Here is a 15,507-nt window from a genome sequence, read left to right on the forward strand (position 1 = left end):
CCCAGGCTTAATGTGGCTATGTACATGCCGACGAGCAAGTGTCTACTTCCTATGAATACTGCTACTCGTAACTTGACTCTACATTGCTGCTGAACTACCTACTCAGCGTGGAACTATTCAGGCAATACGCACCTGGATAAAGCCATGCACCTACATATTACGTAGACACGGTGGGGGCACGTTTTTAAGGACGAAGACAGATGTTCGGAGATGGTATATAGAGGGCTGACCAACCATTAGATAATTCGACTCGGGCAACGTGTGTACGTTTGCATATATGCCGGACGATACTTGAAGCCTCCAGCGAGTAGTACAGCGGTAGAGACGCCTCGATCCAAGTTGGTTTAATTTCCCATCCTGACCCAGGCAATTTTGGGTTCATGTGCGTATTACTCAAGGGAGGGTGATATAAGATCTGCAAAATGCACTTACACCACTAAATGACCTGGAGGCATAATAATTAAAATTTTGACATTAGCTTGTTTTCTTTTTTCGTTCCTCTTACGTACAACTCTAAGATCCCACCCACGTCAACGTATTGCCCGTCTGGTCGTGTAAGAAGTTCGTGCTGTCCAGCTCCTAGCTCTCCCTCGCTCTGGTCTCGGACTCCGCTTGTCCGAACTCTACGTGGGGAGGGTTTCCACGCCCGCCACGTCCGCCACTCACGCAGGGGCTCGACATCTTCTAAATACGCAAGTGTGTAAACATAGAGAGGCTAGGTACTTTGGGCGTGGATGGATAGGATCCCTAGGCAAATCTTCGTCGCAGCATTCAAGTCACGGCGGATAAAATCGTAGATACGTGCATACACACACGTACATTCTCTCGGCCCTTGCAATTAGCAAATGAAAATCGTGCCGCAGTAATAGAAGGCAGAGAGAGGCTATCCGAACAACGGGGCGACCGTAATGGGCCCACAGCCCCTAAACCTGTTTTCCAGCAACTGGCTAGCGGTGGTATTTAGAAGGGGGCGGGGTGCGGGTAGAAGCCGTGAGACCCATAACTTTCCTGCCGCATACTACGTAGTAGTACCCGTCGTGCGTTCGGCACCTCGAATATTTGCCGTTAGATAGCCTATAACCCCCGTTCTACCTTATGTACCTGATGTATGTACATACATACATACAGACAGACGCATACACGTCCACCCGCCTTACCTGATAGACATCAGCCGGGGGAGAGGAGAGGGGAGGGGGGGGGTTGTCCTCGATACCGCCCAATATCTGCCTCCTCGAACCCAAGGTGGCTACGGGTACCTAGGTACGTATGCATGGTACGTACCTATCTACCTACCTTAGGTACCTTGTCGATGTCCTGGCCTCAGGTCGAGATCACGTGGCAGAAAATAGCAGGGTGCATTACCCAACGCACCGATGCTTGTCGCATGCACCGAATGTAGCCGGTGGCCTTCTCTCTCTGTTCCTTCTCGCGATCGCCATCTACCAACAGCTAATGGGGTGACATCGTCAGCTCGCGCACCGGCACACGATGTCGATCATCTCCCACCCATAATGGTACTGCGTACATAACACCGTACCCACAAACCGGGGGCCCCTTCAAACCACGTCCCAGAGAGATGCTTCAGCCGGCCCAATCGGCTCTACGTCGATGGGACCAGAGCAGTCTGACTCGTATTCTCCGCCTCGTATCATCCCAATGATGCGTGGTGGGACAACTGATGGCCAGCCGGAGCTCTTCGTATGCCTCAGACATCACCGACGGCACGAAGATCCGCGGGAAGGCGGTTGCGTATAAGAAGACCTCACATCCCCCATAGTTACCTACAGTCTTCTTTCTCGTCACCCCAGAGCTCAACTCACTCGCCTTTGCCAACATCTTCAAACGCTTCCTCCTTCTCGCCTCACATCAACCTTCGCCCAGGAACACCTGACAAGCCACCGCTACCGCCATCATGTTCAAGACTCTCGCTACCGCCGCACTCGTTTTCGGGGCCTCAGCCGTCGCGCAGACCGAGGGACCCCTCCCGGCCGATGCTAAGTTCACGCTGATGGCCCTGCGATCCGCCAGCCCGGTTCACTTCTCTAGCGTTTCGGCCGCCAAGAGCGGCCTCTTCCTGCAGCTGCCCAACCAGGAGGCCAGCTGCGACGGCGAGGCCGCTACCCAGGCCACCTTTTACCTGAAGGACGGCGGGCTCTTCCTCTACGCCGCCTCGGCTACGCCCCAGCAGCTGTATGCCGACCGCTCCGGAATGGGTAAGTTCTGCCGACGGCACCGGGTTCCTTGCTACCGGCTCAGTCGACCCTTGCTAACTTCCGTCCAGGTCAGGGCGTTATCGGCTTCACCACGGGCGCACAGCCGACGCCAAAGAACGGCGAGAGGGGCACGTTCGCTCTGGATGCCAACAACAACCTGAACTTCAACGGTGCCGCTTTCCTCGCCTGCCCCAACAGCATCGACGGCGCTTGGAGCTTGTGGGTTTCGACCGGAGTGGCGGAGCCAGCTGGGAACAAGGACTGCCTTGGCGTCTCCCTTCGCGCTGTCGAGGCCGTCAACCCTAACGGCTGTGTCTACACCTCTTAGATACTCAGCGACAACGGACAACGACAACGGACGACAACGAACGCTAGACCCATAGGACCCGGACTCCAGTAACGTTCTAATTACCTGTAGATAGTTGAAAAGGAAAGCTCACCGCAAGCCGTCAAGCCAGCTAGTGGTTAAATATACTCAGCGCGATTTCGCCGTGCTTTCATCACACTTGTTTTTTTTAATACCGCTTTGTGCACCAGAAGTGAATCGACTACGCCAGGCGAGTTGGAATACTAGGCCCCCGTCGCGAATTCGGCGGACCGATAAGCTGTAGAGTCTAGAAGTGAGTAAGCTACGGCACCATAGACAGGTGATGGCAATGGTGTATTGTTAGATCGCGATGACAGGGAGTTGTAGGAGGACGGCGGACGGGGTCGATTTGATTGGTCTGTGAATCTAGTAGAAACCTCTGCCCCTGACTATAGGAAGCCCTCAGGCGTTCTGGCGCCCGTTCAAAAGTAGCTCTTCCTTAATACGTCCCCACCATACATTTCGAGCCCACGACCACATCGCACGCGGACGTCGGTCGCTCAGATGAGGGAGGGGGGGAAGGCATGGAAAACCCCGGCTTATCACGGGGCAGTTGAGAGGAGAAGGAAGGAGAGCTTGATGTATTCGAGACCAGCGTGAGAAAACAAAACTATTGCGAATGATCCCCGGTCGAACCGACACATGTCAAAATGCAGTGTGGCGACACCCCATCCAGGCAATTTCTCCGCATCAACGAGCATCGGATTTTAAAAGTATCCGTCTAGCGAAGATTACCTAACCCAGGTGCGTCGGAAGCCTGCCTTTTCCTCGCCCACGCGCCTCCCGGCCCACCCGTTAATCGACAACAGCATCGTCGTCTCCATCGCTGTGACCATACGGTGCGTCTTCCTCCAGCTTGACGTTTACGTGCTGGGCATCATCAGGCTCGTCCTTGACGACGGGAGGAGCAGCAGCAGCGGCTACGGCAGCGGGAGCGGCCTCCTTGCTACCCCGAGCGCGCTTTGATGGAGACTCATCACCACCGTTGCCGGCGCTGTCGGCAGGCTCCTTGCGCTTACGGGAGCTCGAGGCTGGGGTGCCCTTGGCCCTGGGTCCCCGCTTGACAGGCGTGACCGGCACCGAGTCGGAGTCGCCCTCGGCGTCCTCGGAGATCGACGCCGCGATCTTCTTCCTAACAGCTAGTAGAGCACAAGTTAGCGGCGGATAGCCCAGACCCTAAGGAACCGACGGGTGCTGTGTCGGACATGGCAGAGGGGGAGCGGGGGAGCGGAGAGAGGAGGCGACGAGAGACGGGCGAGGAAAGCAAGAGAGACAGAGAGCGAGGCCCGCCTGGACCTAGGACCTACCAGACAACACGTTGGCCACGCTTCGGGGATTGGTATAGCCGGCTAACTTGGCGAGCTTGTTCAGATCAACCTAGATATCGGATGTATCAGCAGGCAGAAAGTCCCGCGGGTGCAGGCAGGCATGTACGTATGTATGTACTGAGGAGGTAGTATGTGGTATGCAATAATAGGGATAGGAATGGGAATAGTTAGGCAAATAGGGGGAGGAAGGGAGGGGAGGGGGAGGAGCCGCTGTGGGGAGGTGACAATGGGGCGGGTGGTGCGCCACATACCTCGGGGTTGGTCTTAAAGCACTTCCAGGCGAGGGCGAGCACCTGAGACTCCTTCTCCGTGATCTCGGTCTTCTTTTTGCTTGGCGACGCCATTTGAAAGGCGGGGGGCGGTGTTCCGGGAGACCGACTCGAGATGATCGTGTGTGGAAATGAATTTCGATGGATGTGGAGGGAGAAAAGCTGGGGACGGCAATGGTAGCAGTTACGGCGGAATGATGCGATGACGGTGACGGCGAAGGTGGTGGTGGTAGTGGTGGTGGTGATAATGGGTGATGAGAGATGGAGTGGCGGAAGAGCTGCGGGGGCGAGTTATCTCGTTACGCGATGCAGGATGCGCGAGAGAGCCTCCATTAAAGATGGGACTGTCAACAGTGGCTTCAGAATTAATTGCCTGCTTGGATAATTCTGAATGGTGTCGCCGGAGGGAGAAGGGAGGCAGCATCCATTGGAGGGCGACATGGGGGAGGTTCGCTGGTTGCTATGGACGACACCAATCATTACTAAGGCCAGTACCGGGTCGAGGCCGGGTCGTCGACCAGGTCTATAGTATACCTAGGTATGTATGTACCTAACGTATATATACCTATACAAGAGGTATGCACGAGGTACCTACCTACCTAATAAACATCCTGCATCCGCAGACTTTACTTACGCCTACCGCTCCTCTACATGTAGGTTAGGTACCTAGGTACATATTCATACACCAGGCGGATTACCTGTCAGAACAGGGCACATACCGACTTGCTGCGTTTCCTTCCACATGACCCACCCTCGATTCGAGAATGATACGAATAAAATAACCACACAACATTCCATCTGTACCGTATATCGCCGAGGGGTATCTGAGACGAGACCACCGAGTCCTTCACCGCCTATACTCGCTTCGCTTCGATACTATTACCATAACCTCGGCCCATACCACAGCCTGCCTGCCTGCCTGCCTGCCTGCCTCGCCCATCCTAGCGGAAATCGAGCAGACGTGCTGGCCGGTTCGGCACCTGGGTCTCCTTGTTCTCCCTCCTTGTAGACGCGTAGGTAATGCTTGCATGTGTGCTTGCATGTGCGCATGCATGCATAGACACATCCGGCATCGCTGATGAGTCCTCGGTCCCGCGATCGGCCCGGAAATCCGTCATTGCGTCTGTTGGAGTTGCTGCATCCGCGTCCGTATCCGCTGTTCCTCTTCGTCGAGCTCTGCCATTTCCATCAGCCGCGTCCTCCTCGCGTCTAGTTTTGCCTGCTCGGCCATCAGGTAGGCCATCTCCTGCTGCGCTTGCAAGTTATCCGCGCCTCCTACGGAAGACAGGGCAGCTCCTTCGCTTCCCGGCATCTCGGCCAGCGCCGGGGCCGTTGTATCGAGCTCCCCGGCGACGGGGGAGGGCCGCGGGTAATCGCCCGGGAGGTTGGCTGCCGGGGGGGTCGACTGCACGGAAAACATAGATTCCCGCCTAGGTGCGGGCGCGGACTGAGACCCCGCGACGGAGGGCGTGCCCTGGCTCTGAACTACGGTCGACCCCGGAGCCGCGCTATCGCCCATCTCCGTAGCTTGAGGGACAGACGAGTAATACGAGACGACGCCAGTATTCGGGTCGACATACGCGGTGTATCCGGGGTACGACGGATATCCTTGAAGACCTGGCTGCCCCGGCTGACCCGGTCCGGGGGTGAACGGATACTGCTGGGTTGGGTACTGGCCGGGAAGAGGTTTTTGCGCGACATTCTCCCCCGCCTGCTTCTTCTTCCGGTACCGCAAAATGAAGAAGAGGGCGAGTCCGATGGCAAGAAGGCCAGCCAAGCCCACACCAACGCCGATTCCAACCTGCGCCCCGGTAGACAGACCACCCTCGTCTCCCGTGTTCTCGATTACAGGCACAGTCGGGTCAGTCGGCTGCCCGGTTTCCGTCCCACTGCCCGAGCCTACGCCGACCAACTTCAACCCGGGCGTCAGGGGGTGGGTTTCCAAGATCGACAGATCACTTTCAGCCCAGCGGATCTGGATCATTATCTGCGCATCCGACAGCTCTGTATTGGTCGCGTAATAGTTCCAGCTACCTGGCGTGCAGAAGTAGCCACTGTCGTCGGTTAGACATGGCCGAGATCCGTTGACCGCTCCGGAAAAATACCTACCTCATGACGCAAAGCATCGCTGTTTCCGTAGGCTCCACCGGAGGGCCCTGAAAGGATCCATATCGCGAACATCCGACGGTAAATCCGCTGGGACAGATGGCGGGTGAGTAGTAGTATATATCGAAGTAGCTAATGTAGCCAGGCGGTCCGCATTGTGTACGTGATGACCAAAATTGGTCGATGTCTACCGTGGGCGAGGTAGATACCGGGTAACAACCTGGCGAAGCAGACCATATCGTGGTCAAGGAGCCGGCGGGAGGCGTGCCATCGTGATCATCGGTTTCTCGCGGCGCTAGAGCGGTGACCGTCGTTGTGAGCGGAGCGAGTCCCATCTTGACTATAATGGCAGGCTAAACGAGTGGTAGCCTACGAGGCAACGGTCTAGGGAGGGTAGAGAGACAACGCTAGATCCTCTCTTCACGTTCGCGAAGATACCAATGAAGCAACTCCGGCGGGAGGAGTGTAAAAGAGGGAGGTAGAGATGGCAGAGGAGAGGTTTCCGAGCGTCTCCACTGTGACAGTTCACGTCCAGGTGCCTCCGTCCTTCCTTCATCGCGTCCCAGCCCTGAAGAACACACGAGGCGCTCTCTTGGCAGCATTCGACGCCAAAGTCGCTCCAGCCTCGAAACCAACTGGCACCAAAGGTCTAGACAAGGGTTAGCGATCCACCATGAGCAGGCTAGCTTATCGTGATGCCTAACCTTCATTTGCATCTACGCAGTAGTGCATGGATTCACCGCGCTCAGATCTTGGCGACTCTTGGATTCAAAATCCAGAAGAGCACCAACGGGGCCAAGCACATATCCACGTGTTTACACCGGCGCAAATGGAAACGGTTTTCTACCGCCTGATGTTCTGATACTAGACCTTGAGAATAGTCAAGTGAAGAGCTAAGAGGGATGGGGGAATGAAGTAGCGACCAAGAGAAATAGAGATTGGTTCAAATTAGCATAATTCAAGGCGAGAGAGTCACGTACCACAGAGGAAAAAAGGCAGATGAACTAGACGTACCGTGAAGTCTTCGGGCACGAGCCTACGACAGGGCTGGTTCAGCTCGCGATCGAAAGGGTTTAGGAAGCCCACCAAGCGAGACTTGGCAAGGTGGGGAGAATTTAAGCATTGTCCTGGGCAAGGCTCATTTGGGATGAGGGAGGGTTAGGGCGACGATGGCGTTTGTCGGTAAACATCCACTTGCTAGGGAGGCATAGATCAAGAAGAGGACTACACATCGCATAACAGCCTCAACGCCACCAATTTCGCTGTCTACCTTAGGTATCGGCAAGGACATTGACTAACGACCTCTATAATACATGCTTACCTTTTTATAAGTATGGCTGCAGAACACCAGATGCGTGATGATCTTTCGATGAGCTGAGGACGAGTCCAGGGATGCCGCCTTCGGACCCCTAAGGGTGGTTGGCTCTGCATTTGTGTAGGTGCATGCATAAGATTCCCGTAAGCCGGCAGAGAACTCACACTTCTGCATGGAGATACGATAGATAAGGGGGGGTTCTGTCGCTGGGAAAAGAACCCAGACGGATGGACCATCCTAAAGTTGAAACGTTCATCTACACTTTGGCGGCCCATTCGTAGGAAACCAGAGGCACCCCGAAGCGACCGAAGCGGCAGAATGTTTCCAGCCCGCAATAACGCACAACTCAGCCCCTGCTATGGATACGATCTCAGTTCGCGGGGAGCGGCTGACCTCGCGTGTGCACCGCACGTCTGGGCGCATGCATGCTACGTAGTAGTCTGTGTGCCGGCGCACTTTTTTGACGAATGCCACGGCGTTTGGTTGCAATACCTCATACTATGGACACATTCAGTACGTATCCGGCTTTTCGGTAGCTTCGATGCTACCCCATCTACAATATTATCGGCACGTTTGTGCTGGTGCTTATCACCATCACCACAGCCACCTTTTCCCGCGGCCGTTGCGCGTGTTATTTCCTAAACTACGCAGGGTGACCAACTAATACGAGACCGCCAGAGAGTGTGATTACCTACCTAACCTGACATACCTACCTACAGCACAACACACAAATTGCCGATTGACGGTCACAGGAAGTACTTCTCACGACCTCATACTAGAAGTACCCGGGCAACGACAGGACTGGGATCGGGTAGGAGCCTGACCTTACGGCGTTACACATGCAAAGGAGTATCCGCGACGTAGTCTGATTACAATCCCGTGTCAATTTTGGTTGAGTCGTAGCTATAGCTCGAATTCCCATCCATACATCGCCCTCATTCCCTGTTTAGGCTTCCCGGACTGTGCGTAGTCATAGGCGCGCCCCGGGACCTAGCGCTCGGCAGCCACCTCCTCCGCACTGGCGGGGACGCGTTCGGTAGCGGAAGGATAGCTGGCGCTCGCCTTTCCCCTGGTCCCCTTCTCCACGCCGTCCGGCAAGTCGGCTCCCTTCTGACGCACGGTATCGCCGAGGCTGGCCCCGACGCCCTCGAGGCCGGAGCGCTCCTTCTTTCGCTTGCCGGTGGTGTCGCCGTGCAGATCCCCGTGCAGTTCACGTCCCGTCTGGCCTTGAACGGGCTTTCCCAAGCCGGCGTAGACTGCCTGTGACGTGGTGCCGCCTAGGGAGTCGGTTGGGTCGGTTGCATTCTGGCCTCCCACGGCAGAGGTCACGCCGTCTGGTCGGGGTTGATATGTGTCCTTGGGAGGGGCGGTGCCCGGCGGATACGTCTGCGCGTGGAACTCGGGTACCCTGTCGTTGCCGACCTGGACGCCAGGCTTGTGACCGGAGGTGGTGAGGGGTTCTGCAGGCGGGACACGGCTGTGGAATTCGCCCTGGTTAACCAGCGACTCGATATCGCAGGATGCAGACATAACGGTCGCTCGTCGGGGATGTTGATCAAAGGGATACGTAAATATCTCGAGAAAGCAAGACTTGCTTTAGTGAGGTCCGTCAGATAGCTACAGAGACACCGTCGAGCACGATGTCTAGGAAATACGTGGGAGGGATACGGACGAACTTTTCAATACTACAGCTATCTAAGAGGAGGATATATATTGATATAGGTATTTCGAGGTGGCGGACGGAGACGCTGCTATGGACGGCTTGCTTTCTCGCTCTCTATGATGTCAGAGCTAGTCTAGGAGTGTGAGCAGACTGGAGATGACGTCAAGGAGCAACTTGCACAGTCGCAGAGAAAGACGCCGGGCAAAGAGGTACCGTATCGATGCTGAGTCGGAGCGTCTGCTGCGATATGCATTTGCCGTTGCCATTGACGTTTCCATGTCGAAAGCATTACCCTAGGTAGGTACTTACACAGGTAGGTACCTATCGAGGTACCTAAGGTATGATGTAGTTGGAAGCCTTTCGTTCATCCACCGTTTCGATTCAATGTTTGGTTCCGATCATGCTACTTACTATACACCGATACCTATGCCTACCTCCTAGCAAGGGGGTTAGGGGGGCCAACTTTCTCCGTGCTCCGGTGTCCCTCTACCGACCCAGCCACGGCAGCAAATCGAGCTGTAGGTGGGAAGGGCACGCAGAGGAATCGCAGGCCCGATTCTCGCAATTGTAAGGCTTGGAGGTGGGGCAAGAGAGAAGACGCCTAGGCCAGCGTTGTGTTCGTTCGTCTTCGTCATGCCAAGATATCCTCCAGGTGCACGGACGACCGAATAGACCCCAGTAGGCGGCAGATGGTTGTTTGGCCGACCGCGGATCTACACCTACGTACATTGCATGCCGACGCTATGGGGTTACGTGCGATATGTTGTTTGGAATGACCGGCGGTTGAGGTTCTGATCTGCCACAAGCCTGAGTGGAGTTCAAAGTTGCGCTGCCGGGGGAGGGCGGAGGGGAGAAGGGTCTTCACGACCACGTCGAGTCCGTTAGGGATATCATGCGCCTGGTGAGATGAGAGAGATAGGGAGGTAGGAAATCGTTCCGCCGGTACCCGCTCAACCCCTCCAACCCCTTCCGCTCCGGCACGCACGTAGCAAGAGAGAAGAGAAGGTGGACGAGAAAGGGTCTAGGAACCTTAGGACGCACCTCCATAGCATGTAAGTACCTAACGTAACATGGACCTGTGAGGTAGAGAGAGCCGAGTTGCCAAAAAAGAAACTGTGCCCTTAATCAAGATAGCATCAGCATATATAGGTACCCACCTAGGTAGGTAGACATAGAGGGGGTAGGTACCTACCTAGGTAGGTACCTCATATGCAAGCGGCAGCACTGGCGGTAGCCGCAGAGGAACCAGCGGCAACGGGTGTTGCCGCCACGACGGATCCGGGAACGGGAGGAGGAGGAAACGAGAAAACGAATAGGTAGGTAGGCACCTATTAAAAAGAGCAAGACGGCTAGCAGAGACGGGTATTGACGATTAGGAGGCAGGTAGGTACCTACCTTAGGTACCTAAGGTAGGAGGAGGACGTAGGTACTGGCGCATGGCGTACATCGAAATACAGGCACCTACAGGTAGAAGGCAGGTGTTAATTTTCGTATTCCCATAGCTTTAGTAGGCGAACTCCGTGCGTTCCAGGAAATGCTCGACCTGCGCACATTCAGCAATTTGCCGAGCGAGGTACATCAGTCGTCGTAGAGAACAAGGCCAGGCGTGATGTACCTTGGGCTCCGGGCCATCGTCCCATTTCAGATGTGCAACCGGCCTGCCCTAAGCAGCTTAGCCAACTTGCCTGGCCACAACAATACGAGACTCCTGGGGGTGGAAGACGTTGCAGTCATCCTTCCTATGAGTATTCATATATGAGTACCTAGGTACCTCCTACCTACCTACCTACCTCTAGGTACCTGTATTAGGCATCCTGTCTTCGACTCGTCAATTGCCCAACGGCCAGGTGTCGCAGCGAGAGCCGACATGTGCGCACAATCTCCCTCTAGGTATGCAACATATTCCGGTAGATCTGTAGGCGTCGGAGTAAACCATGTGCGTTCGGGGTGGGGCGCATGTATATGCCCACTTGGTATTTTCCCAGGGCGACGGATAGTACACAACCTCATGCTGAGAATGTGGCTCTTCGGAGAACCCATTAATGCCAAATCGCTGGGATCCATCAGATGGAATCGTATTGTCGATCGGTGATGCAGAAAACGCTTAGCACACAGCCCACCACTAACCGCTCCCGACCTGCCGCCCCCATTCTGGGTATGCGCTTGAAAACAGGATAGATACAGACGGCCAGCCCACGCCACTCCCACCAGTTTGGGTTTTGTTATTATTATGCGATTGATCCCCCGGCGCAAATAGGCTATTGAGATCGACAAGGCCGGTCTGGCACCAGGAGGTACCTGATCTTCAGTACTTTTGTGTGCCATGTATGTAGGTATGTACCGAAATCTAAAAGTGAGGTGTCTTTTGATCTGGCATCTCGATTTCCTCTCACCACCCTACAACGTGCCGCCCACTGCTGCGCACTCCAACACACACTGCACACCATACCCACACATACCTCCTCTCTAACATCATCCCTAACCCAACCTTACCTTGAGGAGGCGACACGATACACACACCCACCCACATAGATCAGATCGGGTACACATACCCAAGATACCTCGACCTCACACCTGGCATATCTGCAGGTAATGTTACCCTCCACTCTGGCTGCCCCGGCTACCAACTTCATGTTTTTTCAACCCGTTTTCCTCTCGGATTCGGTGCCGACGTCTCGAGCTGCCCTTGTAATCGCCCCTCCCCCGGGGCATACATACATACCATAGACAGACACACAGACGACCTATGTAGCCCACATATTCGCACAAGCCTTTCTTGTTACCCCCAACGTCGTATCCATATTAACTATCAACTAACTATCGTATCCGCGCCATCCAGGCTCGTCTCGGCCTCCTTCGCTGTCCGGCCTCCGCGCCGTCGCTTGTCCGTCTGCTGGCTTAAATAGCCCTAGGCTACGGCAACAAATTGGCACCCACCGCCTTGGGAAGAAGAAAAAAGACAGAAAAAGGGAGAGAATAAGAAACGATAAGCCCAGTCGACTCCAGGTTTAGCGTGGCAAAGAATTCAGCACCAGGATCCAGGAACGCGACGAGAGCTCGAGTTTGAGGCCGGCCGGTTCCACTCCACACGCCATCCGCATACATAGTACGTTTTCCTCAGCCACCTCGTGTCCTGTCCATCCCCAGTTCCTGTCTTGTGCTTGTGCTATGTTGTTGAGAGTTCTCGTTTACCTTAGTACTCCTCGTAACCCCCCTCCCTTCTCTCTCTCTCTCTCTCTCATTGTGCCCTTTCCTTTTTGTTCCCGCGCCCTGCTGACCCACCACTCTCCAAAGATCGACCCATCTCTCGGTCCTACCCAGTCCTTGTTTTCAACCTGGTCTTTTGGAACCATGGCTGGCCGCTACTCCTCTGGCTACGACCCAGGCGAGGACGCTCCCCTTGATAACCCATACGGCCCCTACCCGAACCACGCGCATTCCAGCAGTAGCGGCCGTCAACTATCTCCTTCACATCCCCCCTCCCCAACTTCTCACAACCCCTTCTACCAAGACCATCCGTCTGCTCCCTCAACCGGATCCTATCGCGACCACACCGACTCCTCGCCGTCGAGAGTACCTCGAAACCATCCCGGCGCCCATCCCGACTCGGCATATAACAGATTACGCCAGAATAGACTTAGTGGGGTTAGCCAAGCACCTGTCGGAGCCCGAGCTGGAGCAGGAGCTGGAGTTGGAGCAGCAGTGTACGCCGCCAACGACGTGGCCTCGTCCTCGGCGCCAATTCCGCCCATTCATCGCGACAGTACCGCCGCATCCGCCTGGGGAGCACCCCAGGCCAACGTCACCCCCGGCGCCGACAACTTCGGCGAGATTGCCTCCGGTGGCATGTCCGGGCTCGCTATGAGTGTCGCCGAAAGAAACGCGCGGGAAAGTGGACTACAAGCCATGAGGGAAGCCGAGGAGTACCAGCAACAATTTCCCCAGCATCTCTACGCGGACGGGCCAGGGGACGCCCCGCCGCCTCTGAATCACCCTCACGACGACCCTCGGGCCCACGGTTCGTTACATAGCTTAGCCCCCCCGGACACCTCGGCCTTGTCGTATTCGGATCATGGCACGCCCACGCGGAGTATGCACAGTCACATTAGCGACCCCTTTGGCGACCCCCAATTGGCCTATGGTCAGCGCATGGGCCTCGGCCTCGGTCAATTCAACCCCAACGACATCGACGACGATGGTGACGACGGCCTCGAATACCGACGATCCGCTCGGACTAGTATTCTGAGTTTAGGGGGGTCAAGTGGTCGAGGTGGCCCTAACGCTGCGGTCGGCGCCGTGGGCGCTGCCGGTACCGTTGCGGGTGCGGCCGCGGGTGGTGGCGTTCTAGGCGGACTGATAGGAAAGAGTAGAAATACTGCTATTAATTACGACCCGATCCATAATACGAGCTCGGCACTCCAAGTTGGCGGCGCGGGTGGCGATTACGAGTTGGCCGCTAAGGCTGAGCAACCGTCCGAGTGGCTGACGAGCCAGAAAAGCAGCAAGAAGAAGTGGAAATGGTTCATCTTGATCGTCGTCGGTCTTCTCATCGCTGGCGGTATAGCCGGGGGCGTCGTCGGCGGCCTCATGTCCAACAACAGGTCGGACAGCGCAAGTTCTAACGTTGTTCAGTCGGCCGATTCGGACACAGCCCAGAACGGAGACCTCAACATTAACTCGGCCGAGATCCAGGCATTGATGAACAATGACCGGTTGCATAAAGTCTTCCCCGGCGTCGACTACACCCCCATCCACGTCCAGTTCCCCGACTGCCTCGACCACCCCGCTTCGCAGAATAACATCACGCGCGACGTAGCCGTCCTATCGCAACTGACTGACACAATTCGGCTCTATGGCACCGATTGCAACCAGACAGAGATGACGATCCACGCGGTGAGGCAGCTGAAGCTCCAGGACGAAGTCAAGATCTGGCTCGGCGTGTGGCTGGACGGCAACGACACGACGAATAAGCGCCAGCTCAGCAAGATGTGGACCATCTTGGACCAGTACGGCTCGGACCCGTTCAAGGGCGTTATCATCGGCAACGAGCTACTGTTTCGGAAGCAGATGACCGCGGCGGAGCTTAGTGACCTCCTGAGCACCGTGAGGAGGAACCTGACGGAGCACAAGTGGGACCTCCCCGTGGCGACGAGCGACCTGGGCGACAACTGGAACTCGGAGCTGGCGTCGATCAGCGATTATATCATGGGGAATATCCACCCGTTCTTCGCCGGTGTTAACGCCAAGGAGGCGGCGTCGTGGACGTGGACGTTCTGGCAGAACAAGGCGTCGGGCTTCTTCAAGACGGACCAGGAGCGGAACGTGGTCGCGGAGATCGGCTGGCCGACCAAGGGCGGCACCAACTGCGGTAGCGACAATGCCGGGGTGACGGACTGCCCGGAGGCGTCGGTGGCCGGCATCGACGAGCTCAACACGTTGATGGAGGACTGGGTCTGCCAGGCCCTCGAGAACGGGACCAACTACTTCTGGTTCGAGATGTTCGACGAGCCCTGGAAGATCAGCTTCAACACTCCCGGCAAGGAGTGGGAAGACCAGTGGGGCCTCATGGATGTCAATAGGAACCTGAAGGAGGGCGTCAAGATCCCCGACTGCGGAGGCAAGACGATTTAAATCGTCCGACGCTGACATGCATAGACGTGTGCATTGTCTTTTTCTTCCCCGGGGAGTTTTTGTTTATTTATAGCATTATCTTTTATGCGCGAGGGACGCGCGTTGCTGCAACTGCTGCTAGCTCGTGTCGGTGACGGCGTTCCAGCCTGATAACTGATTTCGCGGCGCCAAGACAGCTCGGCATGATAACCCGGCCCCGTCGGCCCCGGAATGCAGAAACAGGGTGTATCATACCGCGACGAGCGGTTTCCGGCACATACAAGGCGCTCGGTCAAGCTGCGTCACTTGGTGGGAAACGGAATACTAGACCCAGGCGTCCGGAGGGGTATGCTGGTGTTTTATGTTTTAACGGTCCACCATACCGCATCCATCGACATGATGACGGGCGCGGTGGGGCGGGATGGAATGACTGCTCGGGACATCGATGGGAGGTACGGGTAAGTCGCAGAGAAAGGCATCGCGATGCGCGGTTTTGGATGTATCGCTATTAGGATATGATTTGCATCGCTCTGGTGCTTCGGCGTAAGTCGCCTTGGTATTCATAGCATCGTGGGCGTTTCGCGAGGACTTTGTAAGCTATTCCATTTAGGGACCCGCTTGCTATAGAGTATGACA

General features: G+C 55.9%; 6 protein-coding genes across 6 annotated transcripts; 2 read left to right on the forward strand and 4 right to left on the reverse strand.

Annotated features, from left to right (window-relative positions):
• The first annotated feature begins 1,405 nt into the window (after nucleotides 1-1,405).
• Nucleotides 1,406-2,883, forward strand: GGS23DRAFT_578072 (cell wall protein PhiA). Its single transcript, XM_051516968.1, has 2 exons — nucleotides 1,406-2,213; nucleotides 2,282-2,883. Exons 1-2 carry the CDS (start codon nucleotides 1,913-1,915, stop codon nucleotides 2,539-2,541), a joined length of 561 nt encoding a protein of 186 aa, XP_051369654.1. The 5' UTR covers nucleotides 1,406-1,912; the 3' UTR covers nucleotides 2,542-2,883.
• Nucleotides 2,884-2,901: 18 nt separating this feature from the next.
• On the reverse strand, nucleotides 2,902-4,684 carry GGS23DRAFT_578075 (uncharacterized protein). The gene is made up of 3 exons (XM_051516969.1): nucleotides 4,160-4,684; nucleotides 3,888-3,957; nucleotides 2,902-3,719 (listed from the first exon to the last, which is right to left on the reverse strand). Exons 1-3 carry the CDS (start codon nucleotides 4,250-4,252, stop codon nucleotides 3,376-3,378), a joined length of 507 nt encoding a protein of 168 aa, XP_051369655.1. The 5' UTR covers nucleotides 4,253-4,684; the 3' UTR covers nucleotides 2,902-3,375.
• A 554-nt stretch (nucleotides 4,685-5,238) lies between these two features.
• GGS23DRAFT_202576 (uncharacterized protein) lies at nucleotides 5,239-7,100 on the reverse strand. The gene is made up of 3 exons (XM_051511795.1): nucleotides 6,988-7,100; nucleotides 6,287-6,932; nucleotides 5,239-6,231 (listed from the first exon to the last, which is right to left on the reverse strand). Exons 2-3 carry the CDS (start codon nucleotides 6,616-6,618, stop codon nucleotides 5,292-5,294), a joined length of 1,272 nt encoding a protein of 423 aa, XP_051369656.1. The 5' UTR covers nucleotides 6,619-6,932; nucleotides 6,988-7,100; the 3' UTR covers nucleotides 5,239-5,291.
• A 1,150-nt stretch (nucleotides 7,101-8,250) lies between these two features.
• On the reverse strand, nucleotides 8,251-9,300 carry GGS23DRAFT_578080 (uncharacterized protein). Its single transcript, XM_051516970.1, has one exon. It carries the CDS (start codon nucleotides 9,126-9,128, stop codon nucleotides 8,589-8,591), a length of 540 nt encoding a protein of 179 aa, XP_051369657.1. The 5' UTR covers nucleotides 9,129-9,300; the 3' UTR covers nucleotides 8,251-8,588.
• GGS23DRAFT_578081 (uncharacterized protein) lies at nucleotides 9,301-10,511 on the reverse strand. Its single transcript, XM_051516971.1, has 3 exons — nucleotides 10,454-10,511; nucleotides 10,303-10,381; nucleotides 9,301-10,057 (listed from the first exon to the last, which is right to left on the reverse strand). Exons 1-3 carry the CDS (start codon nucleotides 10,468-10,470, stop codon nucleotides 9,893-9,895), a joined length of 261 nt encoding a protein of 86 aa, XP_051369658.1. The 5' UTR covers nucleotides 10,471-10,511; the 3' UTR covers nucleotides 9,301-9,892.
• Nucleotides 10,512-12,109: 1,598 nt separating this feature from the next.
• Nucleotides 12,110-14,983, forward strand: GGS23DRAFT_202650 (glycoside hydrolase family 17 protein). The gene is made up of 2 exons (XM_051511796.1): nucleotides 12,110-12,367; nucleotides 12,556-14,983. Exon 2 carries the CDS (start codon nucleotides 12,613-12,615, stop codon nucleotides 14,890-14,892), a length of 2,280 nt encoding a protein of 759 aa, XP_051369659.1. The 5' UTR covers nucleotides 12,110-12,367; nucleotides 12,556-12,612; the 3' UTR covers nucleotides 14,893-14,983.
• Nucleotides 14,984-15,507: the final 524 nt, after the last annotated feature.

This window comes from Durotheca rogersii, assembly GCF_024521655.1.
Source record: "Durotheca rogersii strain YMJ 92031201 chromosome Unknown GGS23scaffold_20, whole genome shotgun sequence".
Lineage (NCBI taxonomy): Eukaryota > Fungi > Ascomycota > Sordariomycetes > Xylariales > Xylariaceae > Durotheca > Durotheca rogersii.

Coding starts and splice junctions, on each gene's coding strand:
- GGS23DRAFT_578072 (XM_051516968.1), top strand. CDS start 1,913: ATGTTCAAGACTCTCGCTACCGCCGCACTCGTTTTCGGGGCCTCAGCC. Junction 2,214..2,281: donor TGCCGACCGCTCCGGAATGG/GTAAGTTCTGCC, acceptor ACTTCCGTCCAG/GTCAGGGCGTTATCGGCTTC.
- GGS23DRAFT_578075 (XM_051516969.1), bottom strand. CDS start 4,252: ATGGCGTCGCCAAGCAAAAAGAAGACCGAGATCACGGAGAAGGAGTCT. Junction 3,958..4,159: donor GCTTTAAGACCAACCCCGAG/GTATGTGGCGCA, acceptor TCCGATATCTAG/GTTGATCTGAACAAGCTCGC. Junction 3,720..3,887: donor CGTGGCCAACGTGTTGTCTG/GTAGGTCCTAGG, acceptor GTGCTCTACTAG/CTGTTAGGAAGAAGATCGCG.
- GGS23DRAFT_202576 (XM_051511795.1), bottom strand. CDS start 6,618: ATGGGACTCGCTCCGCTCACAACGACGGTCACCGCTCTAGCGCCGCGA. Junction 6,232..6,286: donor GCGATGCTTTGCGTCATGAG/GTAGGTATTTTT, acceptor AACCGACGACAG/TGGCTACTTCTGCACGCCAG.
- GGS23DRAFT_578080 (XM_051516970.1), bottom strand. CDS start 9,128: ATGTCTGCATCCTGCGATATCGAGTCGCTGGTTAACCAGGGCGAATTC.
- GGS23DRAFT_578081 (XM_051516971.1), bottom strand. Junction 10,058..10,302: donor GGTACTTACATGCTATGGAG/GTGCGTCCTAAG, acceptor GGCTTGTGGCAG/ATCAGAACCTCAACCGCCGG.
- GGS23DRAFT_202650 (XM_051511796.1), top strand. CDS start 12,613: ATGGCTGGCCGCTACTCCTCTGGCTACGACCCAGGCGAGGACGCTCCC.